This window comes from Diospyros lotus, chromosome 3, assembly GCF_014633365.1.
Source record: "Diospyros lotus cultivar Yz01 chromosome 3, ASM1463336v1, whole genome shotgun sequence".
In the NCBI taxonomy this organism is placed as follows: domain Eukaryota; kingdom Viridiplantae; phylum Streptophyta; class Magnoliopsida; order Ericales; family Ebenaceae; genus Diospyros; species Diospyros lotus.
The window spans coordinates 25,761,945-25,788,296 of NC_068340.1; the positions used below are offsets into that span (position 1 = coordinate 25,761,945).

The window sequence follows — 26,352 nt, forward strand, 5'->3', positions numbered from 1 at the left end:
TAAGTAGAAGAAATTTTTCACAAAAATTTCTAACTTACCTCTTGGATTCAAGAACACTTCTCCAAAATTCTCTCTACATTCAAGTGAATCAAGAAGACACTTATGAGAGAAAATAAGAGTTTGGAGCTATTTATAGTTCCAATTAAAAACTATTCTTCATTAAATGGATTGGGCTTCTCAAGCCCATTCCATTTAATGCAATTGGACCAAGCCCAATCCAATGGAATTTATTTGAATCCAATAGTGCCATTGGGCCAAGCCTAATGTACTAGCAAAAGGCCCAACCCAATCTATGATTAAATAATTACATTCATAATATAATTATTTAATTATTCTTATTTATCCAATAAATAAATGCACTATAATTAGTAATTATAAAATTACTAATTTATTTATTTTCTCTTTGAAAGTAATTTCTTTTTGGGTGGGACTTTCTGGGTCCACAAATAAATTGGCAACAAGAATAATCAACAATTAATTCTCGTAAATCATGAGTGACATCTAGCAATATATCATGATTACCCAATTTATTGTGAAGCGGGTATTGTGAACCTTTTACTACGTTATCATACAATACGGTCCTTCTATCATCCTATATCCCGACAAGATATGAGATCATGGTCAGTAGGTCGAATCTCTTAATCTTGTCATATGACCAAATCCAAAATCAATCTTGACAAATTATGACACAACCCGTATGGAACAAATTCCATCGTCATATTACCTCGGCCAAGGATTTATCGTCAAGTGATTACTGGATCGCATAGGATATCCTCCTCATAAATCTCGAGGTGATAGATTCCATGTCTAATGCACACATACCTCATGTATCACTGAATCAGGCACATAGATACGTATGATTATCCTTGATTAGAACAACCACATGATATCGTTGATATCCTAATCCACCAATACACAGATATCCATGTCATCTCAGGTCTAAGGACTAGTTGTAAAATCGCAGCTAACATTAAATCATTGACCCGTGAGAAATAACCCATGTGATTTAATGTTAACAGTCCCGTTCAGTGAACTCGTTCTTGTAACGAGCACCCACTTATCTTCCTTCTATAGCTCATACAGAATGGCACGAGACTCACCAACCTTATCTTTCAGTATCTCATACTGAAACAAGGAGGAAGACAATGTGCTGGCCTTTACGAGTTGCTATCATCCATGATAGGAATTCTATGGCCAGGAACATGTTTATAGTATAACAAATTGTGGATTATCCGTAACTCGTATTCTTAACACTTAAGAATGGTATCCACTTCTTATTATACTAATGGATATATGTTTTATAATTTAAACCATATTGCAATTTAAATAAAAACATAAACTTGCCATTTAAATAATATTTAAAGAATTACAAGATCGAGTCCCTTTGTGTCACTGGAACTGGTCTTTAGGGCTCATATCTAACAACCACAACCTATCACCATCGTTACAACCATGGCACATTCACGACTGCGAGCCACAACCTACGAGGAGTCGACCATTGTCGTCGACGGTCACTGTGCGCTTGGATCAATTGATTGTCGGCCATGGGGAAGATGCACAGTAGCGGTTATGCCGAAACTGACCAGCCATCGGCCATGGGGAAGAAAATTGATGAGAAGTCGACCATAGGGAAGACTCAAGGTCATGGCTATGGCAAAACTGACAGACTATCAGCCATGGGGAAGACACAAGGTCGTAGCCATGGCGACGAAGGATGTAGGAGAAGGGGGCAACTGGCGGTAGAGGAAGAAGGTGGCGGCTGTGCAGGGGCAAGGCAAACCGATAGAGAAAGAGAAAATGGGTCTTGACCCAATTAATTGAACTTTCATTTTTTATTTTTTTTCAACAACAATCAACATAAGGCCCTGTCAAATTGATAGGTGGCATGCCACTTGACAAAGCCACACTCATCTTTAATCAATTTTGACCATTTGATAAAATTACACTAAATTTTTCAAATCGGATCTTTATTGTCAAAATTAAAAATTTTAGATAAAATCACAAAAACATGAAAAGATTTGATTTTTTTGGTGTTAATAGCCCAAATTAAATCAATATAGAGACACAAATTTATAGTGATTCAGCTAAATGACCTAATATACTCTCTTAGCTTCACACCAGGATTTTTAAAACTCCATTAATACTTACTACTTGACACAAGTAGGCCCCTTAGTTACTACAATTAGAAATTACAATATTTCTACAATAAATGTAGGCACTCTAGCACACTTGTTATGAATTATAAATGATTTGCAACGACAGTGTCTAAGAGTTTAAATCACTAGTTATAGAATCTCTCAAAACACAAATAACACAAGATTTTAATGATAGCATACAAATAAAGAGCAAAACCTTCAAGAGACAAAAATATTAAATACAAATTGAGCTCTTGAGTGAATGGACAATTAATGCTTATAATAAATTATTTTGAGTTTTAAATCAACTATCAACCCTCTATTTATAGTTAAAGATGAGAGTTTCAAAAAATATAGTTGTTGAAGGTAGTTGGAGTGCATTTAATGTGCATAAGAACTAGCCGTTGGACGTTTATGCAACAAAAGAGGTTAACAAATTTAAAGAATTGGTCAACATGTTAGTTCAAAACTTCAAATAATCATCGACGCTATACCAAAAACGATCGACATTAAGTGAAAAATGATTGACATTTTTTGATGTAGGAACGATCAACAACAAACTATTGAAAACATGTTTCTGATTAGTCGACATCCTCTCTTTGCATTTTAAAACATTTTGCTCTTATTTTTTCAATCTATATCAAAATAAATTTGAGACAAATAATTTGCATTTTAGCTAAGTGTTTGAAATTGATTTTCATTGAAACTTGAAACCAAAAACATTTTCATAATTTGAATTAGGGTATAAATACAAAACTCATTATTTTTCATCATCAAAACTAAATACAAGAGTAAAATATCATTTTTTATATATGTATTGATTTATGTTATATGAATGTATCGTGCATGTATATATATTATGTAAATCAGTGAATATATTGTGTATGACTTAATGCAGCGTCGGACCTTCCATGAGGCCACTGCCTTAGGGCCCATGGAAATTTCACAATTTAGGGGCTCATGCAAATTTCACAACTTAGGGATTTATGGAAATTTTACAAGTTAGGGCCCTATGCATTTTCCCCCGGCACACCCCTTTCTTACGACCCTTCTCCCTCTCTCTCTTTCGCTTGTTGTCCTAGCCCTACCTCTCTGGCTTCGTCGCGCCTCGCCCTCACTCTCACCTCTCACTGCTGCTCCGTCGTTGGTAGCTCGCTGCCTCTCTCTCCTCTTGCTGCTCCTCGCCCTTGCTTTCTTGCCTCTCGTTGCTCGATGGACGATTGCTCGTCCTCACCGACTTGCCTAGCCCTTATGGGCGGTGGCTCGCTGCTCGGGCGCTCGCCTAGCAAAGCAAGCATCGCCTCTTGCTGCTCTGCTCAGTCGTTGGCTCGCCATTGCCCTCCGTTGCTCGCCCTTGTGGGTTGTGGCTGGTGGCTCGCTGCCTCTTGATGTATTATACAATTTGGGGCCCATTTTCACATCTCGCCTTAGAGCCCCAAAAATTCAAGTTCCGCAATGACTTAATGTAATACTTTTTGTTTTCTAATTCAATATTATGTATGTAATACTCGTTGTTATGTTTTTGATCCATTATATATATATTTTAAAAAATGTTTTAATATCATTTGAATTTTCAAATTATATAAATATATACATATATGCTTGAAAATGAAAAATCACTCTTTTATCTAAGGATGCTGTCTCAATATTTTCAAATTTATATAAATTCCTTAATGACAATTTATTGAATAATTAAAATATAAAATTCATGATATATTCTTATAAAATCAATTAACTTGGTGTATGATAATATTTTAAGAAAATTCTTTTAAATCATATACTTCATTTAAAAAGATCAAGACAAAATTGTTAACTTCTTTGAATTATATCTCGACGTTTTATGCCTTTAAAATATGGATTGACTTAAGATAAAAAATTGTTGATTTTCTTAAGAAAACAGTATCATTTTTGGCCAAAATGAGTTGACAATTCGCATGATTTGTTAAGAGAGAAATTTTATGATCTCAGCCCAAATATTTTTAATTCAAATTCAGTTGAAAGTAATTGTATAATGTTGACTTTTACATCAACTCTCGACTTATTGTTTAAAACTATCGACCGTTTATTTTAATAAGTCGAGCTCCTTTCTAAAATGTTGAAAAGTTTTTTAAAAGTCAATTTGAATTTCAAATGTTTCAATGAAAACAATTAACCGATCTAATGTCCGTTGATAGTTTATTTTCTGATAAATTAAAACGACTATTTTTTCAGACATTAAATGCAACTCAATAGAAATTGAAGCCGCAAGAGAACAAATTAATGAATTTATCTCCTAAAAATTAGGGTTGGCAATGATTCGGTTTGGTTTCAATTTTTGCCAAAACCATAATCAAACCAAACTTAAATTACTAAAACCAAAACCAAACCATTACCCATTTGATTTTAAAAATTTAAAACCATAACCAAACCATTCGGTTTCGGTTTAATCATAATTTTTTTAGTTTAATCCATATCAACAAACAAAGACAAATAACATTCATAAATTTTTTTAATAATTTCACAACAAACAAAGATAAATTCTAATAAAGTTATCTTATTATTGCATAAAGTTACAAAACTTATTGGATATAAAATCACATTTCCAAACCTATAATTGTTAAGATCAATAAATTAATATGTACATAATTAAATTGTAATTTAAGGTAAAAAAAATTAGTTACGAAAGTTAATACCTTCATCAACAATATTAATATATTCTTCGTAAATTGATGCATATGCATATGAAATGAATGAGCCAACTCCATCTAACAAAATTATAAATATAAAAAATAAATTAATATGAAGAAAGAGGGGCCAAGCCCTAGCGAGGGCGAGTGAGAGCAAGAGGGGCCAAGCCCTAGCGAGAGCAAGAGAGATCTAGCGAGAGCGAGTGAGAGTAAGAGAGATGCAGAGAGCAAGGACGATTGGCGAGCTCGCGCGAAGGAGCAAGAGAAATGAGGCAGAAAAGGTGAGAGAGATTGAGGGCAAGCGAGAGTAGGGGCCAAGCCCTAGCGAGAGCAAGAGAGATCCAACGAGGGCGAGCAAGAGCAAGAGATATGCAGAGAGTAAGGGCGAGAGCGGGCGAACGAGCGAGAGGCAGCGAGGGTGAGAGAGAGTGAAAGCGAGGTTGAGAGAGGAATGAGAAGAGAAGGGGAGAAGGGTTTGCAAGCAAGGCAATTGGGCTGGGGTGGGCTAGTCTCAGGTGGGCTGGGTTTAGGTGGATGGGATTGTATATAATATATATTATATATATATTCGGTTCGGTTCGGTTACCCACCATTCGGTTCGGTTTCGGTTCGGGTTTTGGTTTGATTTTAGTGAAAATCATAACCAAACCATACCCATTGAAACAGTGTTCGATTTTTCCCCGAACTAAATCATTACCCAGTCAAACGGTTTTTAACCGCGTTGACCGGTTCGGTTTCGGTTCGGTTCCCCACGATTTCGGTTGCAATTGCCATCCCTATTAAAAACTAAGCCTTTGAATTTATATTATGAGTTTCATTGTAATTAAGAGATTTATTTCTTAAATTCATTCAATTGTAATTTATTATTAGATTGGCTAGATTGGAAACTAGAGGGCCTACTTAGGTTTCGTTTGGCTATGCGGTTTGATCGCTTTTAAGCTGTATTAACACCTTATAAACTATTAAGAAAAGCTATTAGAGTATTTGGATGCATTTAAGAGCGTTTACGCTGGGTAACTTAAACGCTACTCCAACAATATTTGAAAAAAGCCACATTGGGCCAGCTTTTGCAAAAGCTTTATTCTTTAAAAGCTGAGTTGACTGATTCATTTACGAATTTACCCTTATATATTCTTCCTATTTCCAACCCATACCCCCATCTTCGTCATCCTCTGCAACGCCATTCCCCTACCGCCAGACCTTCTCTAACAGCCACAGTCGCGTCGTCCACTGCAATTGCGCTCGCCGTCACCCCAACTATCCTCATCGCTCGTCGTCCAGCACCTCAGCTGTCACTGTTGTCGTCACCCCAACTTGTCGTTCGTTGTCCATCGCCCGAGCCTGTCGTCCGCCTTCTCTCGTGGTCGCCATCACCCCCATCTACCAATCTCGTTGTCTCCATCTGCCAATCTTGTTGCCTCCATTGTTGGTTCATTGTGTATGTATATATATATATATATATAACATATATTATAAATATTAATGTATGTTATATTAATATATTTAATTTTTTAATTAAAATTTAATATTTTTTTAATTTTATTCCTATTATTGAGCAATATATCTATTTTAATCTTTTTGTTAAATTTTGATAACTTATCTGCTTTTACAAACAAAACACATAAATATTCATTAATAGTTTAAAAGTATATCTATCCAAACATGTTATTAGCTTAAATGCTACTCAATTTAAATGCTATCAATTACTTAAACACTATCAAGCATAAACGCTACTAAAAAAAAGTTTACCCATCTTACCGTTACAACGCCGTCAACTGATTCAGGAACAAAACAACCTGGAGAACAAGTAACTATGGCAGCCTTGAACCGTGTCGAGCAAAGGAGCAGTTTGGCATGAATCCTCAACCGCGCGGTTCATCCATCTCTTCAACATATCCTCCGCATCAACGGCCAGTTGATGCTGCAACACCGCCGCGCCAAGCGGCCCTACAAGATTCAGCCTGGTCGCCGCCGAGATTATGTCTCTCATTGTCACAAACATGTAAGCCCTCTGAGCAGTTTCGCAATCGAAGCCGAGCAGCCCGCACACGAGCCCGAAGACGGGAGCGTGGTGGAAAGCGACGCCGCGAGCAAGAGACGCGTCTCTCATCGGCTTCAGAGAGGGAATCTCCGAGAACACGGCCGCCCCCACTCTCATGAGCGCCGAGCCTTGCGCCGTCGACGCTTTCCGGCCCACTTCATTTGTCAAAGTTGCGTCCAAGACTCTGTCGAGATTGAGCCAAATTTGCAGATCCGGGGAGATGGTTGCAGAGTAAACGAAGGGGAGAAGAAGGCTTCCCGTGTTGTCTAATGCGTGGATCACGTAAGTTCGAAGATCTTCAGTGGAAGATACCATTCGCGCTTGAATTGCTGCTTCGAGACCGAAGGAATGGGCGAAGCCGCCTGTGGGGAGAATCGAATCCAGCAGTTGCCATTGGGTCCATTGCAGAAGAGGACCGCCCTTGTTTGTTTCCAGCTCTTCTTCCATGGGAGAACGCGACTCTGGATATTCAATTATTTATTCATCACAGGCTGAAGCTGAATTACATATATATCAAACATGTAGAGGGCACAAGCATGAATTCTTGGGTTGCTTCGGAAAGCGAAATCTGGTTCAGCATATTGCCAAGAAAAGCCGAAGCAAACGTTTCGGAAATTGCAACTGAATAAAAAACATTCCTATTTTGCTATGATATAAATTTGTAGTTCGATATGATGCCGTAGTTAAGGGGACTCCCGGGAAAGTGACGGAAAATATATCTGATGAATGGAACACCAATGGAAGTTGCAGGACTGAAACAAAAACTTTTCCGGAACTCAATCGCCAAGCCAAGATTCCTCCTAACCAAACGCGGATTTTACTTCCCACCTGGATTCAGGGGAAGAAGCTGCGACCCCCAAAACCCCCAAATATTTCGACCGAACAAGAATAATATTCGATGAAATCGGAACTAGGTCAGCATTTCTTTGCAACGGAGAAGGAAAACAAGAGAAAATCAATTGATTACAAAACAAGGCTCAAAAAAAAAGAAAAAAAGTAGAAAGAGAAATCAATCAGCGACTGGAGCCGGCAAAAAGTAAGTCCCAGATCTAAGCGAAACAAAAGCTCCGGGATATTGGAATTTCAAAATTGGACTTGGAAATGGAAAAGGAAAGCAGCGAAGGAGAGGGGACCCAACCCTAACCGACACCGTGAACGGCGAGAAAGGGAATCGAGGATCCAATCAGAAAGACTGCTTATCTTCCGATGATGAGAGATAGAGAGATCCGGGTATCGCCGGAGAGAAATCGAGAGACAGCGAGAGACCAAAGTTGATCGGGAAATGGCAACTCGTGAGCAAAAGTAGGAGACTCTCGAGAAACAAAGCCTCAAAAGCGGCTGCGGCAGAGCTGAGAGAGAGAGTGAAACTGAGAAAGTGAGACAGAGAGAGAAAATACGGTCCTATTTATCAAATTTTAACTCAATTATTATTAATTCTAAATAAACTTTTAAAATTATTAATTCTACACTTTAAAATTTACAATGTTATTATTTTTCGATGAAATATCAGTGGATGTTTTGTTTTTTTAATTTATTTTTATGAATTGTAATATAAAAATAAACCCTCGTTATTTCCTGTTTCCTTTTCTCTTTGTTGTTTGTTCGTACGAAGTCGGGCAGAATGCCATAAAGCCAGAGGCTGCGGCGAGCAAGCAAACTGTGACACTTTGGGCGGGTCATTGCACTTTGAAGATGGCGGTTCCACCGGCCAAGCGCGAGTCCACCGACCTCAATGCCTTCTTCTCACTCTATTCCAACTATATATGGAACCGAATCTCCGCTTTCTTTCCCTCTCCCTCGAATTTTCTCGGCAAAATTCCGAATCCCTACCGCCGCACCGCTCCCGATCGATCACGCCGACGCAAGCCCCATCTCCCTCTTCCGTTGCCTTCCATTTCACTCGACTCGTCTCTGTATGTACCACGCAGCGTCTCTATATTGGTGTAACTGTTTCCATTTCCGCATTTTCACTTAGTAGGAACGTTTTCAATGTGCGCAGGGACACATCTGAGGCTTCTGGAATTTTTTATGTTCTGGAAGATATCTTGGAGCATATATTTTCAGATTTGCATAGCATCCAGAAGAACTTACATTTTTGGCAATCTAAAGCAGAGGTTTGGAGTACAGCTTATTAAACAGTGGATATTTGTCAATGTGATCTCAAAATTTGATTTCTAGCTGGCCGGGTTCTCTGATTTCAGGAATCAAATGCTCGGAAAGTGTACTTCATGATTTTTGAGAGGGGACCTAGGGCTTTTGTCAAGGGGACAGCCCAGCTGATTCGCGAATCTATTGCTGAAGGTTTTGGCATGCAACATCTCTCGCTTTCTGCTTCTGCTCTTATAGCTGAGAGGATATCTGTCCTAACTAGCTTAAGATATTACCTAGCTACTTTTCTGGCACAGGTGTGCGGTTCAATTTTGTTGATTTTATTTATCTGCTGTATAATTGCTTTTTATCTCGCATTCCAGTTTTGTATTGTGATTGCCTGAGAGTGCGTGCGTGAGAGAGAGAGAGAGAGAGCAATACCGTACACATTGGGCGATGTAATGCATATAGCGTGGAAGAAATAGTGCTGCTTTAACAATCACAGGAAGTTCAAAAGTCCTCCCCCCCCCCCCAACCACCACCACTATTTGGTACATTCTGTGCCAGATAAACGGCTTTCCACGCGAGCCTTCCCACTTTGCCAATTTTGTTTTTTTTTTTTTTTTTGGGGGGGGGGGGGGGGGTGCTGTTTTTTAATTCCCTTGCTTTGCAAAAAGGCTATTTCCACAATTTAAACCCATGCTATTCTTGTTATGAAGGAGTAACTTTATTGTTGTTACCGAGGCTCACTTGATTCTTAGTCGTAATTTCACAAGTTTAAGTCATGTGCTGGCATTGCATTATGATCTTATGTTGTACTTCCAACATATATAACCAGGAGTATGTTGAGGCAGTTCACTATTGTTCTTGATTGTAATTAAACTAAATATTTGCTATATACTTAATAAAAAACTGTACACTTGCTACATGCAAGTCAAAAGTATATCTTTGAGTTGAACATGCTAGATTTATATACTAATAATGTGCACAATGCACATCATAAAATTCTTTGGTCCTACTTTTGTAGTACTTTCACAGGCCAACTTAATTGGACTTAGGCTTAAGAATTCTTTCTTGTTTATCATGTGAGTGTGTCCTCATGTTTTAGGAAATGTTGCTTGCTGTTGTGTTGCATCGGGACTATTTGTCAATGATGCCTGTGACACAGCTGAATTTGACAATGACATATATATATTTTATATGTTGAGATTTTAATTTGTTCAGTTGTTGCAGCAATGTTCCGAATTTGACATATTCAGACATAAATAGGGGACACAGATCCATACATGGCTCTATTCAAAATCGCAAATGTGGGAAACATATTGTAGACATAATGGGCACATGGTTACTAGTCAACCTAGCTAGCCTAGCCATACAGTACTGTGCATGGATTTTGCAGATGTCATACATTCTTAACCTCCTGTTTATTCATATAAATTAATGTAACTTAATATTAATTTCTGGATTGTTCATGTAGGTGTACATAGAGGTTGACAGATTTGCAGAGGAATTAGTAAAGGATCCTGAGAAGTCATTACCCTTTTTGCTTGTCACTATTAATGATCTTTTTTCCAAATTGGAAGCATCTATTAGCCATCTTCATGCAATACACCAGGTCATTCTCCACACCTATAACCTACTTAATTTGTGTTTTTCTTGTTCAGTGGCAATTTTCTGTCATATTTTCTTCTCTAACTTTTAATTTTTCCCTTCTGCAGTATGGAAAACATCAAAAGAATAGTTGAACTTCTTTTATTGGTTCCGTTATACTAAATTACCCTGTTGCTTCTGTGTAATGATTTTGCAGAGTGATTCTTCCACTGATGAAAGCCACATTTCCCCTCTAATCTTTGAGAAACTGCCAGGAGTTGGCCAGGAAGATTCTCAATTGTCAGATTGTGAGATTAGAAATGCTATTGATTTAATTTATCAAAATCTACACAAACTGGATTCTTACTTAACACATCTTGTAAGATTCTCTATATTCAAACTTTCCCATTTTATTGAGAGTTTTGTGGTTATGTTTTATTACTAAGAATTGTTCTCAGAAGGATCTTGATAAAACATAAATGTCATGTACTAGAACTGGGATCCCTGGAAGCCTGGTTGTCTTAAGCTCCATCTCCCAATCAAACAATGCTGCCGCGCAAAGTTAAATGATTCTATTACCTTTTTTTGCTTGCATACAGAAGAGAGACTGACTGAAATAGTTTTCTTTATTAAAACTTGATACTTAAAAATGTTGCTGGAGTTGACAATTTTGCAGTATCTCCAAAATCTTGATGCATCCCTGAAGTGTGTCTTCTTCTTTCCTAAAGCTGTTCTGAGATGAATATAAACACCATAGGTGATTTTTTTTTGGTTTATCTTTGGACCTTTCCATTGGGCACCTTAGTGGGTATACAGCTTCCACTGTTGACTTAATTGGTATGCAAGCAAATTGATTTTTAGAAACCTTGCTTTCTTTCTTTAATAGGCTCTCCCAAAGTTTGAGTGTGGCTCATTAGCTTGATTCCTTTGTAATTTTTTACAATTTTCAATATATTGTAAATGGAGAATAATATGCTCTTTCTCCATTCATAAGGCATCCTCATTGATTTAAGGATCATATTGAATAGTTTGATTAACCGTAAAATGTTGTTTCTCTCATGCATTTCTATGCCTTTGTCGGAATATTATCTAGTGCTACCGCTTTGCCTTTTTTCATATTTTTTAAGGCTTCCTTCACTTTTTCGGGAAAATATGTCCATAGAATAGATAATTTTTATCCTATTTGTAATTATAGTGATGTGCCAATATAATAAGCTATAATGTTAGTTTTATTAAAATAGTAATAAATAAATAAAGTGAGATAAGGAAGAGAGGTAGCATGGAAGATGTAAGAGATATATGCTGTTTAATGATAGGACAGATCTGGCATTATGAGAATACCTACCGATTGGAGGCTTATTTGGTGTTAGAAGGCTAGAGAAAATTGTTGAAAAAGGCTAATGTTTAGACATGTAACAGATTTGTGGGCAATTTAGAGGTAAAAAAAAGGCTGAAACAGTGAATTTCTGGGGTTGAAAAACAGGGAAAAGAGGGAGAAATAGCTTCCGGGCATCACAATTGGGGTCCCATAGGTATCATACCCAGGGTTAGAATTGCATCACACAACTCAAAGAGAACATAACATGCTTAGAGAAAACTGTAGATATTTGTTCCATTAACTACTAAAAAAGAGAGACTACATTGCTGGTATTCATAGAGCTCTAGTATACTATTCCTATTAGGATTAGGAAAATCCTTTTCCCATTAGGAAAGCTAACAAAAACTGAAGCTAGTGATATCAAGAATAGGAAAAGATAATGAATAAAACCTAAACACATAAGTAGAATTAGCAAAATACCCTAGGACACATGCTACATTTTAGACGTTATGTAGACTGACAGAAAATGCCCTTGTTTCATAAAACATCAAAACTAAGCCAAACTAAGCCTAACAAAGCTCCTTGGAGGATCCTTCATCTAAAACATCTCAAATCAATGCTTGGACCTTAGAACCAGTTTTAACCAACCCCACGTAATGGGATAAAGGTTTGCTATGTTGTTTCTTGTATGTCTTCATAGACTGCTACTAGCAACTAAAGTTGGCAATAAGCCGAGCTAGGCCTAGCTCAAGTTCAAATCGATTGATTTTAGCTTGGCTCATAGCTCGGCTCGAGTTCGATATGAGCTGATTTTTTTAGCTCGAGGTTGACTCGATGATGGCTACGAGCTGGCTCGGCTCAGCTCGAAACTAACTATCATCTTACTTTTATGTATATATATATATATTTAAATAATATATGTGATATATATAATATATTTATTTATATTTAAATAATATATTTATAAAATTATTAAGTATATATTTATATTATTGAGTATTAAGTAATAAATATTTTTTTATTTAATAAATTTATAAAATTAATATATATAAGTATATTGAGCTGGCTCGTGAGCCAAATGAGTCGAGCTAATGGTAGCTCAACCTCGGCTCATTTACTAAATGAGCAAAATATTTGAGCTAAAACTTAGCTCATTTGTATCACAAGCTAGCTTATTGAGCCAATTATCGAGTCGAATCTTGAGTAAGCTCACGAGTAGCTCGGCTTATTGCTAGCCCTACCAGCAACCTCCATCTCTCTCCTACAGTTCAATCTCTTTTGGGATGCATGCATCTTCTTGTTTACAAATTTCTCCCATGTGACTTTGAATTCTTGACTGAAGTGAGATGCATTTGGAAATGTTAATCCTAGGAGCACTGGATCAGTTTTCTTAGACAAGAATTCAACCACTCTTCACCTGAAATCAAAACCAAACAACATAAATAATAAACTGAAAAACAAGAATAGAATTTAAATGAATGAAAACAGAAATGAAACAATCAAACCACAAGAAGAGACAAGGGTTTATCTTGGTTTGAACTGATTAAAATCAGTCCTACATAAGTAATCCACAGAAACCCTCTCCTCTCTTTCTAGCACACGAACACACACTGCCTTCAATCCGAGATTACAAAAAACTTCCCTATTTTCAAGTCTTTCCTCTCACATCAGTTCTCGTATTTAGAAAGAGAAGAAATCGAATGATCATTTCAGTCCACCTATCTATCTTATTTATAGAGTAGGCGGATATCCCAATGAAGACATAAACATATTTACAGTTTACCCCCCCCCCCCCCCCCAACTATCACTAATTATAGATTGAGATATAAACTCCTATTTAATTCTTCATTGACTCTCAAATGCACTGCTTTCACTGATTTTTTTATCCTATACTTGAGACAACGTTTTAATAGGAAACTTATATTATTGAGCCTTCTCTTCTCCTAGGTTGCCAAACACCGGAAGCCAAGGAAAGTGACTTTAAATTGGATGCGTTATACATGTGGGGTTGTTGGCATTTCAGTCTGTTCAATATGGCTCCTAAAGCATAGCAGATTGATGGGAAGTTCTGACATTGATAGATGGATCCGTGAAGCCAAGGACTCAACTATTAACTTTTGGAATGGCCACGTAGAGCAACCGGTATGATTTCTCAAACTGTTTTCACTAACAGTACCTTCAAGTTCTAAATCATGTCTTAAATGTCTTGCTGGCTTTAAGGTTTAACTTTTCTGCTGATAAATTATTTGAATAGTATGATATATCAATTTCACCTCTATAGATGTTTGGCAGAGACTTGAGAAATAGGTCATGATGATGAGGACATTAAATTGTGAATGAAATTTAAGTATAGGTATGTGACAGGTTGGGCATTAATAATTTTGCCAAGCAGTTAAATTAATGAAACCTCATATATGCCTTTTTCCCTTCAAAATGACTTAGCAACCTCTTTATCATTTGAGGTACCCTGCATGCTTTGACAGGATTAGTTTGCTTGTCCGATGACTTAATTTAACAAATGCAATAACCACTTGTACAAGGTAGGTTCTATTCACTGGTGTGAATTAATTCTAAGATCAATGTAAACTCCAACAATGGAAAAAATCTAAAAATATGAAAATCTCAAGAACAAATATCCTGTGGAGCACAAGTGTTCTAGATAATATAAGCAAGCAAAGTTAGCATAGCAAATAAACCCAATACTTACTTAGAGAAAGAAACTGAATATTCTAGTGCAAAGCACAGCTTGAGCTAAAGTTAGATCAGTAGGGTATAACTTTTTAAATACGAAATAATTAGCTCAATCTGGTGTGGTATCTGTATGGTTTTTTTTTCAGCACATGTTCTATAAGTTTTTTTTTTTCTTTGACGGCATCCTTGGAAATTTTTTATTGTTAGACTAGTTCTTTTGCATTTGTAATCAATGAAGTGGGAATGCACGTGCATTCTTCTCATATTGGTTAGTATTATATATTTACTTGGATTAAAATTTTTACCAGTTCTTAAAATTACTGAAGTCATTTAGTCCAAGTCTTATACAACAGCATATTTCTCAGAAATAATGTATTTCATTTTCTTTTTGGAAATTATAGGACCAATTGCATAGGTCTCCTGTCCTAGCTGACAAAACATTGTTACAGTCCCTAGGCATTCTGATAATTACGCATTTGTTACAGTTTACCTTTCGTCTGTCCTCCGGTTATTTCTGTTTCGTCAAAATCTTTCTATATATTGCATTTTGTTATGGAGGATTAACCCTCTGAATTTACCTGGATTTTACTCCAATTTCATCAGCTTCTGTCAATAAGAGATGAAATTTTTGAGACATTCAGAAGGAGGCACAAAGGTGTGATGGAGCTTGAAGAAGTGCAGTTAACTGCCAACTCTCTGCACAGGTTGGTTGAGCAAAGGATAATGGAAGCTGAATAGCTGATCGTGCATGCATGATATAAATCTTTAAATAACTGAGGATACTGGGGATCCCCATATTATAAATGGCCTTATATAAATAAGAGGACTGGCACTCAGGAAGGATAGACAGACAGAGGAGATCACAACACATAGAGCTAATCATTCCAAATCACGCACGAAGAAGTTTAACATTATCCTTTAGGAGTTGCAAATAAACATAGTTTCTGTGATCAAAGTTCATTTACAACCTCACAAGACTAATTCTTTACTTTGTTCAAGATGTTTTAAAAAGAGTTCTAAATGTGGTATTGGTATTCTACTGGCAAATGGTATTTTAATATGTTTCCATGTAAAAGAAAGGCTTTTGACAACCAAAATAATAATAATAATAATAGTAAATAAAATAAAAATCAATAAAAGAATTGGTCTTATTAACCAGAGATAATATGTCTTTTTGAGGAAGTAATTTTTGGTTTGAACTATCAATTGAAAGTAGGAACTTATGAAGACAAATAACTAAAACCGTTAATCTGATTATTAGACTCTGGATATTTGTATATGAGTTTAGACATGTAATCCCACTACCTTTCCCAGCAGAAATTTTTATTTTCAAAGTGGTGTTTACAATCACTCTGAAAGAGCACCTTGAAGGTATTGGCATACTTGGATGTTATCCATCCCAAGATTCTAAGGGCATAAAGCATCCTTGTGAATTAGATTTTTTGTTGTATGCTTGCATCTATTGATTTGAGGTGGCATATCTGATCTCTACATGATTAAAATCTAACTGCATGAAAAAAGTTTTGTTGGATTGCAGAATGTTGTTGGCTTTCAGTGAGCAGACAAAAGGTCAAAAGTTTCCTGAGAATGCATCAGACCAGGAAATGCTTGAAATAGTTATGGCCAGGTGGGACCTTATATCCCTTGAGATGGCTACTTATTAATGAATTGATGAGGTGTAAGTAGCATGTGAATGACCAGTGTTATATATTTTAAATCATAATTAATACCTGTTAAATTGTTGGAATATATCCAGCCACCCCTAAAGTAAAGGTTCAGAATTCAAGAATTGGTTGGAGTATGGTATATGTCTTCTTATTTAAATATTTTTATTTTATTTATTCTCTGTATTATCAGCTAAGTCTGGTTGTACAACAAAGAAAAGCAGTCTTGAGATCTGGTGGTCTGCCGTCCATAGTTGTCAAAGGCGCCAGGCACATTGAGAAGCAAATTAGTGCTTAGGGCCTAGGGCGCAAGGCACAAGGCAAAGTAGGAGCCTCAGGCACATGAGGCGCACATTTATTCAAATTGCTTATGATACACTTTTTTTTTTTTTTTTTCAATATGTACCTGTAAAGAGCTGGATGCAAATTCATAAAATCATAAAAGTTAAATAAACAACCCTATAATAACAAGTAATATTATTGCAGAAAAACTGAACAAATTAAATAACCTTAGTGGGAATACCTTAGGTATAATTGGAGACTAACGAAGCACTTGTTTTCTCACTTTATATTTAGTTTAGAATGAGTATTTATACATGAGCGAGGCCATGGTTTGCTAACTTTGCTTCTAAAATACAGGGGTAGGATACAAAATACAAGTTCAAATATGTTACAAAACAAATAGGGAGGATTTAAACTCAAGTGGTAGTTTTATTACTAATAGCATAAGGCACCTAATGATGTTTAGAAATCTCAAACACATCACAATGAAAATCAGTAACATCTAAATCTTAAAACATAGTCTTTAACTGATGAAAAAGAGGATGTCTTAATCTAAGATGTTGAAGCCAGACATCAGTCTTGGTAGAGGTAGATTGAGAAGAGCAGGCTAGAATAGGTTGAGCTCTGGCAAATGGTTCACAGTTCCTTTGTAAGGAGCACAACCCATTTTGTGCCTTAGCAAAACCAATCATCTTCCCCATGGCCAGATCCTAAAATACATGAGTTTGAGGAGAAAAAATCACACGGCAATTAAGATATTGAGTGAGTTTATGAATTGAAAGTAAATTGGTAGGAATACTAGGCACATAAGCACGTGTTGGATAGGAAGCAAAGGGTTCAAACGCATACTTCCTTGTCCGGCTATAGGAAACATATGGCCATTAGCTATTGTAATTCTTTTGGAGCTGGTTACTGGTTTATATGTCTCAAACATGCTTAGGTTAGGAGTCATGTGATCAGTAGCTCCAGAATCCAATATTTATAGCTCATTCCTAGCAGTGTGTGAGGCAATAGAGAATTCATAATTAAAACACATACCTGCTTGGGTTAGAGAGCATGATCCTCGTTGAAGAGTCTTTAAGAAGGATTTTAGCTTACTGATTTCTTTTGCGTTTAATTCTCCCAAATTTGAGGAGATAGTTGAATCGACTTTCTCAGTTGGTTCCTTCAGTTCTCTAGTTGTAAGATACACCTTTGCTTGACTCTTAGGCTGTAGATTCTTAAATCCTCCCATTTTGTTCAAAACCACCTCTTTTCCATGCAATTTAAAGCATGTCTCTCTTGTGTGTTTTGGCTTCTTATAGTAGGAACACCACAAGCCCTCCTTGTTTTGCTCAGAGGAAAACACATCTCTTCCTTGATGTGTCTTAGTCCATGATCCTTGCACACCTTGTTAGACACCATTGCTGACCCTTCCAAACTATGATCATTAAACATAGCAATAGGTTTTTTTAACTATATCCCAAATGTCCTTAGCTGTATATAAAAACATATAGTTTTTGCTTATCTTGGGTAGCATTGAACTCCAAAGCCATGACATCAACATTGAATCTTCTACATCCCAACAAACAAATGCTAGATTTGAGGCTTTAGGTATTGGACTAGTAAGGTGGGCAATCTTCCCTCAATCCTTCAAAAACGTCCTCACAAACAGAGATCATTGAAGGTAATTCCCACCATCTAGGTGGTATGAATGGTGCATTCCTGGCAGCTCACCAGCAGGGGCACCATTGGTTGGTTGTTCAATTGGCCTAGCTTCTCTTGTTGAGATGGGAGAAACCGTCTCAGAAATTTCAAACATCATACGAGATTACAACAAAAAAATAGTGATGGGAAAAATAGGGTATAACCGTGGCAATGAAGGCTCACAAAGAATGATTCGAGAGAATAGGCTCTGATACTATGTAGACAATATATCAAAAGATGTAGGGGGAACAAAGTGTCATGGTCTAAATACTTAGAGGTGGGAGTATATAGTGCAAGTGGTAGGGATTGCACATGCAGACAGTTAGGATTTGTTAGCTAATTCTAGAAGGGGTATCAATGTAAATAAGGTTTGCTTTTGGAAGGAATATGGACGCGGGATCCAGTATATAAGGACCCACTCCCATGTAATGAGGCATCCAAAAATAGAATTTGAAATCATTCTGAATTTCTCCTTCATTTCAGTCTTCTCTCTCTCAATTATCTCATCTCTCTCTCTCTCTCTCTCTTTTCTATCAGTTTCCCTTATTTTTTAGAATTCTCCATTGAATTCTTGAGAATCATTGTCAGATTTCTAAAGGATCTGACAATTTAGTATCAGAGCAAGGTTCAGGCCAGAGTAATTCATTAGGATCGACGATGGTAGAGGGGACTCGGATGAAGAATCTTGAGTCATAAGTGTAGCAATTTCACTCGACGATTATTGATCTGCAAGCTCGAGTGGAATTATTGGAAATTGGATCCAATCGGAATCATAAAGTGATCATGGCGATGGATCGGAAGATGGATACCTCGTTGGGGGGTTTGAAGCGTAGGATAGATGGGATCAGGGAGGAAGGTGGAACCCAGATTCGGAACCAGCTTTAGAATTTCATGGTTTTGTTTACACACAAAAATCAGATAAGTTTATCACTTTATTTTCCTCCTAGAGAAAGAACAGAATCGGTCCTAACTGGTTAGGGAGTAAGGAGTATGCATACATGGCCCTCGAGGTAGCTCTGGGAAGTAGAGAAGAAATTGAGGGGGATTAAAGGCGAGAGGGACTGGTTGCACCCAATCAGCCGAGGTTCCCTATGCCTAAATTGGAGGTACCCCTGTTTGATGGCAGTAATCCCAGATGGTGGGTAAGAAGATGTGAGTGTATATTTGGTTGGTATAATGTATCGGAGGGACATAGAGTGGCTTTGGCAGCTGCTTACCTCGATGATGCTGGGGATGCCTGGTATCAAGGTTGGTCGAAGGTGACCAACCTTGATACAAAGTACTCCTCATTTAGGTAGGGGTTCCTGTTCAACATCATGAATTTAAGCTGCTCGAACTTCGCCTGATATTCCAACACCGTCCCTTCTTGTCTTAGGCGGTTGAATTCCTGCACCACATCCCATCTGCCTCGCTCCCCAAACCTCTTGCACAACCCTTGTGCGAAGTCGTCCCAATTATAACTCTCCCTCACCGTGGACCATCCTTGGAACCATATGTCCCTGCATCATGGAGGTACGCTGCAGCTAGGGCCACCCTCTGGTTTTCTGTTACACGATGGATCTCAAACAATTTCTTGCATCGCCTTAACCACCACCGTGGTTTCACAGCTTCGAACATCGGTAATTCCAACTTAGTTACCGGGAATCTAGTTTGATGCGAGTGACTTGGCATCTCTTGCCTCCTCTCTGGCGCCAACTCTTCCACAGTAGTCGGTTCTCTCTCCGATACTGACAATTTCACATTACGGTTATTGGCACCAATTCCTGGTAGAATTGGTTCCGATTGTTCCCTGGGTGGAAAATCAGGGGAGATCCTCACTCGCGATTGACCCGCAAACATCCTCATGAACTGTTATAGTTGATCGTGCAACAGGTTCCCTTGATCCCTTACTTCCTGCATTTCCTCCCTAATTTGTATACGCATATCTCCCTTAAGCCTATCAGCCAATACGTTCAGCTTCCGATCCACTGTCAATCTGGCCCTCTCTTCCATCATATCCATTCTGCCTTTCATCTCGGCCATTAACGCCGAAACTTGCTGCAATTGTGCCTCCATCTGTCGCATCCTGGTACCGTCAGCCATTGCTTGATCACCTCGCGAATTCCGGGCAGGACCCTGCTCTGATACCAATTTGTTAGATTATTGACTTGACAAGGAAAATTCTCAATGGTTTGAGAATTATGGTTGCGGAAACTAAGAGTCGTAGGGGGGAAGAATTGAGAAATAGAGGAAGAGATAAGAAAAACTGAGGGGGAAAGAGAATTGGGAGGGAAATTAATTTCCAATTTCATTCAATATATGCAGCTTGACACGGATTAGTATTGTTTATACTGATCTGAGCTGAGTTTAGGCGCCAAAAATGGTTGCCTCAACTTGCCCACTTGCGCTTATAACCTTCTAACAGCATGGTGGAACATTCCTCCAGCTATGCCAAACAAGGTCTAAGTATTATAAGCTACCATATAAGCAAGGGTAGCCTAATTACAATGACTACTTAGCTAGGTACCGTAACAAATAGCTCTACTAGGCTTATTACAGCCTTTACCTATCCCTGTACAAGCTTGATAGAGTATAACTATGGACTTTATTGAGGGCTTACCTAAATCAGAAGGAAGGGACTGTATTCTGGTAGTGGTAGACCAGTTGAGTAAGTTTGCACATTTCCTTGGTCTCATTCACCCTTACACTGCCCAAGACATGGCCAGGGTTTTCTTGGATTAGGTGGTGAGGCTACATGGGGTTCGAAATGCAATAATTTCAGATAGGGATAAGATTTTCATCATTCTATTTTGGCAGGAGTTGATGAAATCCTTGGGGGTGGAGCTCAAGATGTCTACAGCCTACCATCCTCAAATGGATGGCCAGATTAAATGAGTCAATCAGTGTGTGGAGAGTTATTTGTAGTGTTTATGTTTTTTGTATTCTAAGGGTTGGCATAAGTGGATCTCACTTGCACAATGGTGGTACAATTCCAGCCATCATGCATAAATTAAGAGATCACCTTTTCAAGCACTGCTTGGTTACAAGCCTCCACTACTTCCAGTTGTAGGAGAACAGACCACAGTGGCCACTTGGAGGCATACCTAGAGAAGAGGCAAAGAGTGTTACAACAACTTAAGGAGGAGCTAGCTTTGGCTTAGAATCGCATGAAGCAATATGCGGATAGTAGGAGGAGTGAAAGGGAGTTTGAGTTGGGCGAAAGGGTGTATTTGAAGCTCAGGGCAGTCCATCTCAAGGCAATTGCTCAATGGCAAGTGACCAAGTTAAGCTCCAGGTATTATGGACCCTACCCAATTGTAGCTAAGGTTGGTAATGTCGCATACAAACTACAACTACCCAAGGAATAAAAAATCCATCTGGTCTTCCACGTCTCTTTACTTGAGAGATCTGCGAGAACACATCAAGTGGCCTCCAGCCTACCCCAACTAAGGATGCGGATGTTGCAGCAGAGCCCAATTCCATACTAGACCGGAGAGTCCTATACAAGCATGGAGCTCCCATCCTACAGGTGTTGATGAAGTGGTCCAATCTCCACCAAGATAGCAGCACTTGGGGATACTTGCCTGATTTACTTAGGCAATTTCCTCAAGCATCTAGTCTACTTAGCATTTCTTGAGGACAAGAAATGTCTCAAGCACGTGGGAATTTGTCACGGTCTAAATACTTAGAGGCGGGAGTATATAGTGCAAGTGGCAGGGATTGCACGCGTAGATAGTTAGGAGTTTGTTAGCTAATTCTAGAAGGGGTATCAATGTAAATAAGGTTTACTTTTGGCGGGAGTATGGACACGGGATCCAGTATATAAGGACCCGCTCCCCTGTAATGAGGCATCCAGAAATTGAATTTGAAATTATTCTGATTTTCTCCTTCATTTCAGTCTTCTCTCTCTTTTTCTATAGGTTTCCCTTATTCTCTAGAATCCTCCACCGAATTCTTGAGAATCACTGTCAGATCTCTAAGGATCTGACAGAGAATAATACTTCTCTCAATTCATTGAGCTGAATATTACATCCCCTATTAATAGGGAAGAAGAATACAACATAGGAAAGATAAACAATAAGGAAGGATATGCTGTACACTATACAAAATTTAAAGATACAGAAAACAAGAATAGGAACTATATAGATCTGTCCAATTTCTTTCTAAATACTGAAGATAGAATTTGTGCTAGATTAGGAAGATTAGACCAAGAAATCATAATCCAATTTTCTCATAATCCCGTGAATTGGTCAACAACTTCACTTAAAAGTTTTGGTTTCATATAATATAGTTAGAAATTCTTATGGAGTTGTTTTATTGACAAACTTGTCAAGAAAATCTAGCCCCCCCCCCCTCCCAAAGTTCTGGCTCTGCCACTGCATGTGAATGTGACTTGGGAACCCCATTGACCTTCAAAATCTTCTTTAAATGTTTTCACTAGCCTTGAAGCTGTCCAAAATTATATTGTTAGGTTTCTTCATGGTGTTATGTGGCTCATGCTCTAATCAAAGGCTTGTTGGTCAATTTAAAAATTTCATATCAACCCCAACATCTTGTAAGGCTTAACTTGTTAAATTGTGCAGTCCAATGTTGAACTTCTAACTTTTTGACACCTGTCTGAAACATTAACCATAACCAAGGTGTCCACTCCTAATTATCTTGCCAACAGTCTCAAAAGATGAACATAAGATTCTAAATTTTCCTTTATTATATTTCTTCCACCTTGGGCCTCTTATTCTCTGCAGAATGTTTGCTCTGTTGGAGAAAAAAAGAAAGGCTTAACCCACTCAATGTTTGAAGAGTTATCATAGTCTAATAGCCAGTACATGCATGCATGTCACATTTGCTGAAAGAAATGACAGAAACCTGATGGCTTGAGATGATTTATGACCATAGTTTTCTATTACTGTATATGCTATTTGGGGTGCACAGTGAACGTGGTTCTGAATGGTAACTCTTCCAATGTAATTAGTGTGCAATAAATTTCAATTCTTACAATTCGGTACAGACATTTTATAATAGCTGTACATACTATGGTACTTGCTTGTGTGTGCATAAGTGCATCTGAGTGTGGCCGTTGTGCACATTTTTCCACAAATATGTTCACTTGCACATACATGTGCAAGTTGAGCTTGCTGATATTTTTTTGGTGAGCTAGGTTTTTAAAATGATGTTTGCATGTTTTTCTAAATGATTGATGAGTAGAATTCATGTAGCCAACCTTGCGTATTGGGATAAAGGCTTGATATATTGTCGTTATAAGGTATGAGAAGGAACTTATGCATCCAATTCAGAGTCTTGTTGGGGGAGAGCTTGCTCGTGCTTTGCTTATCCAGGTAATGTACTTGTCAGGCAGTCAGTGGTTTCTAGTTTGCTTATCTGAGAAGAAGCTTTTGTTATGACAGGTTCAGAAGCTAAAACTGGATATTGAGACGTGAGTGAAAAAGACTTGTGCCTTATTAGAAGTCAAATCTCTTTCCTATTTGAAGTCATCTAATTAATCTCCTTATTTTCATGTCCAACAGGGCAATGCTTGAACTAAACCAGATTCTCAGGGCCAACGAGATCAATTTTGCTATCCTTGCTGCTTTACCTGCATTTTTTCTCTCCCTTCTTCTGCTCATGCTGGTTCGTGCCTGGTTAAAACAGGTTAGTTCTTGATGTTCCTGTTATTTATGGAATGTAGTACGATACAAAGCTGTGATTTAAGTAGATGGCATATGCTGAGAGGGTTGTATGTATGACTAAAGCAGGGAGTGCATGTTTGGATCTCTTATTATATGATTCACTCGTTAACTTAACTCCGAAGATCAAAAGACAAGTTTTGAGCGTATATATCTTAATATGTAAATTTAACTCCATTAACCTCATGTCATCTTTTAATTTGTATAAAGTCATATTTGAGGAATTGAAATCACTTTGATGTTGTGCATAGTTTCATGTCAATATTTTTATTTTGTTTCATCTTATTTGTGGCTGGATGATGGAATCTAATGGGTGGTTTGATTGGCTGTGAGTTGGAATAGTAGTGTGCTCAGTTGGCAGTTGCTACTGTGCATAATTGTTCATTTTTATGCCATCTGCTAGACTCTTTTATCTGATTTCTCCTTGTTTTGTATCAGGATACTAGAGCAGAAGGTAGGGGAAGGATTGCTAGACTCCAAAGACGACTTCTAATTGCGGAGGTTGAGAGAAGGATTATGCAGTTCCAAATTTGCTTAGATCAAGGACTGGTCAGAAAACATACTATTTTCCTCAAATCCACTTTTTAGCCATTTACAAATTGTGTAAAACATTATTGCCCTTATAAGATCTATAAGCTTTTAAATATATGACAGAAGTGTAAAAGACCGATCATGTTCTGAAGCAAATACAAGCTCGCAGAGTTTCTTTAAACTGGCTGTCATTCTTCATCTAAAGTTTTATCCCATGTAGGCATTCATGCATGACCGTAGGTTATCTTTATTACTGCATTTTCTAATTGCACGGTTCTGTGAGAAAGAAAGAATTATTAGATGGGTTGACAAGGATGTAATTAGTTTCCCTCTTTTATTGGTTTGTTAGTATCCTACTAATGCTTGTTTTAGGAACCTCAAAGATATTAAATAACCGTAATATGAGAGCCCTCTCAGCCTACATAGCGGATGCTTGGCTAAGTGGCGCACATTTGACAACTTGTCTATTAACGTTAGCTAGCTCTACATATGATTTAACACTTTTAAAATACAGGATGACACATCCAATGCTTTAGAGCACCCATTAACTGTAAGCTGTATAACGTTTAAAGTGCTTCAAATACTTGTGTGTTGCTTTCGTTTATTTTTCCAAAGCCAGTAACTCATTGGCTTGCAATGGTGCCCCATTTACATGGCTAACGGAATGAGCCATTTGCAAGGAGGAATGGTAAAACCGTCTCAAATTGCTGGTTTTGAATTTTTCAGGAAAAGGACGCTGAATGCATGTATGGATTGGTTTTGTACAGTCTTGACCGCCTATGTGGTGCTGTGGAGAGGCATGCCAAGGGAACTGGGGAATGGCTATGGTTCGTTTGGGTGCCCTTTGTTTCTTTATAATTTTACAGTATTTCCCTGCAACTGTGCATCTTTTTGGATTTTATATTGTCTTTTATTGTTTGGTATAAAAAAAGGGGGAGCTAATTCAATAGGGTTTTAAAAACTGCAGCTTGAGACAGGATATTGTGGATCTGGGGAAGCCTGGTCTTCAAACTGCGTACAAGCTCACCATCACGTCTCGCATGGAACGGCTCTACGATAGCCTGCTTCCTTCCTCCAGGCGCCGGTAGATCGTTTTTTTCCCTTCCCAGGTTTGCGCGATCCATCAGAAGCACAAAATACCTTTTCCATATCCGAGTGAGTGATTCTTGGCAGAGAGGGTTTTTGTTTATTGTTTACATATTGCATGTATGAAAAAATTTTGGTTGGTTCCGTTCCAGAGGTAAACAATTCGAACCATCCATCTGGAAGGACTGTTTTATTTCATGGACACTAAAATTGGTACTCGATGTCACATACATTATTTTTAGCAAAAAAATCGCATATCAATAGATGTTCTATAAAGATAGTTTCGATTTATGGTACATGATGATGGTATTATAAATCTCTGTTTTGTGCTTTTATATTACTTAATAAATGAACTCACTCAATATTTTGTTGGAAATATTAGTTTAGAGTTATATTTGGTGTATTAATTAATATATTAAATGTTTGTATTAATTAAACATATAGTATGATGTACTAGTACAGAAGTGTGTTCAAATATTATTGTTGATGTTCAAATAAATTATTTTAGATAATGTATAAACAATGTTCAAATAATGTTTTGATCAATAATAAGCTTTTATTTCTTCGTAAGTACATAAATAGCAAGTTGTTATTTAGGATGGAAATAATCATTATTATTGATCATAGCCTTTAGTTATCTTTGGAATAAAATGGAATTATTTGAAAATGATGAACAGGCATATTTATTACCACTTTCAATAATAACTAGACTAATCTAATTATAGTGGGTCATACATACCATTTTTACTTGGAAGAATTCTTCTACAGGGTTAGATAGACTTACAAAATGAGGGTTAAAAGATTAAAATAATTTTATTCATATTACATTGAAAAAAGTACAATGCAATGTAAGTAATGGTATTTTAGTCTTTTAACCCTTATTCTGTAAGTTTGTCTGTCACGCATGATAT

General features: G+C 37.5%; 2 protein-coding genes across 2 annotated transcripts; one reads left to right on the forward strand and one right to left on the reverse strand.

Annotated features, from left to right (window-relative positions):
• Positions 1-4,864: 4,864 nt before the first annotated feature.
• Positions 4,865-8,227, reverse strand: LOC127797166 (urease accessory protein F). Its single transcript, XM_052329775.1, has one exon. It carries the CDS (start codon positions 7,287-7,289, stop codon positions 6,582-6,584), a length of 708 nt encoding a protein of 235 aa, XP_052185735.1. The 5' UTR covers positions 7,290-8,227; the 3' UTR covers positions 4,865-6,581.
• A 199-nt stretch (positions 8,228-8,426) lies between these two features.
• LOC127797165 (protein DGS1, mitochondrial) lies at positions 8,427-25,732 on the forward strand. Its single transcript, XM_052329774.1, has 14 exons — positions 8,427-8,755; positions 8,842-8,956; positions 9,044-9,247; positions 10,408-10,545; positions 10,738-10,899; positions 13,786-13,980; positions 15,133-15,233; positions 16,067-16,156; positions 23,404-23,476; positions 23,546-23,574; positions 23,666-23,789; positions 24,263-24,373; positions 25,082-25,182; positions 25,323-25,732. Exons 1-14 carry the CDS (start codon positions 8,535-8,537, stop codon positions 25,441-25,443), a joined length of 1,785 nt encoding a protein of 594 aa, XP_052185734.1. The 5' UTR covers positions 8,427-8,534; the 3' UTR covers positions 25,444-25,732.
• Positions 25,733-26,352: the final 620 nt, after the last annotated feature.

Coding starts and splice junctions, on each gene's coding strand:
- LOC127797166 (XM_052329775.1), bottom strand. CDS start 7,289: ATGGAAGAAGAGCTGGAAACAAACAAGGGCGGTCCTCTTCTGCAATGG.
- LOC127797165 (XM_052329774.1), top strand. CDS start 8,535: ATGGCGGTTCCACCGGCCAAGCGCGAGTCCACCGACCTCAATGCCTTC. Junction 8,957..9,043: donor TTTGGCAATCTAAAGCAGAG/GTTTGGAGTACA, acceptor CTCTGATTTCAG/GAATCAAATGCTCGGAAAGT. Junction 15,234..16,066: donor ACTGCCAACTCTCTGCACAG/GTTGGTTGAGCA, acceptor GTTGGATTGCAG/AATGTTGTTGGCTTTCAGTG.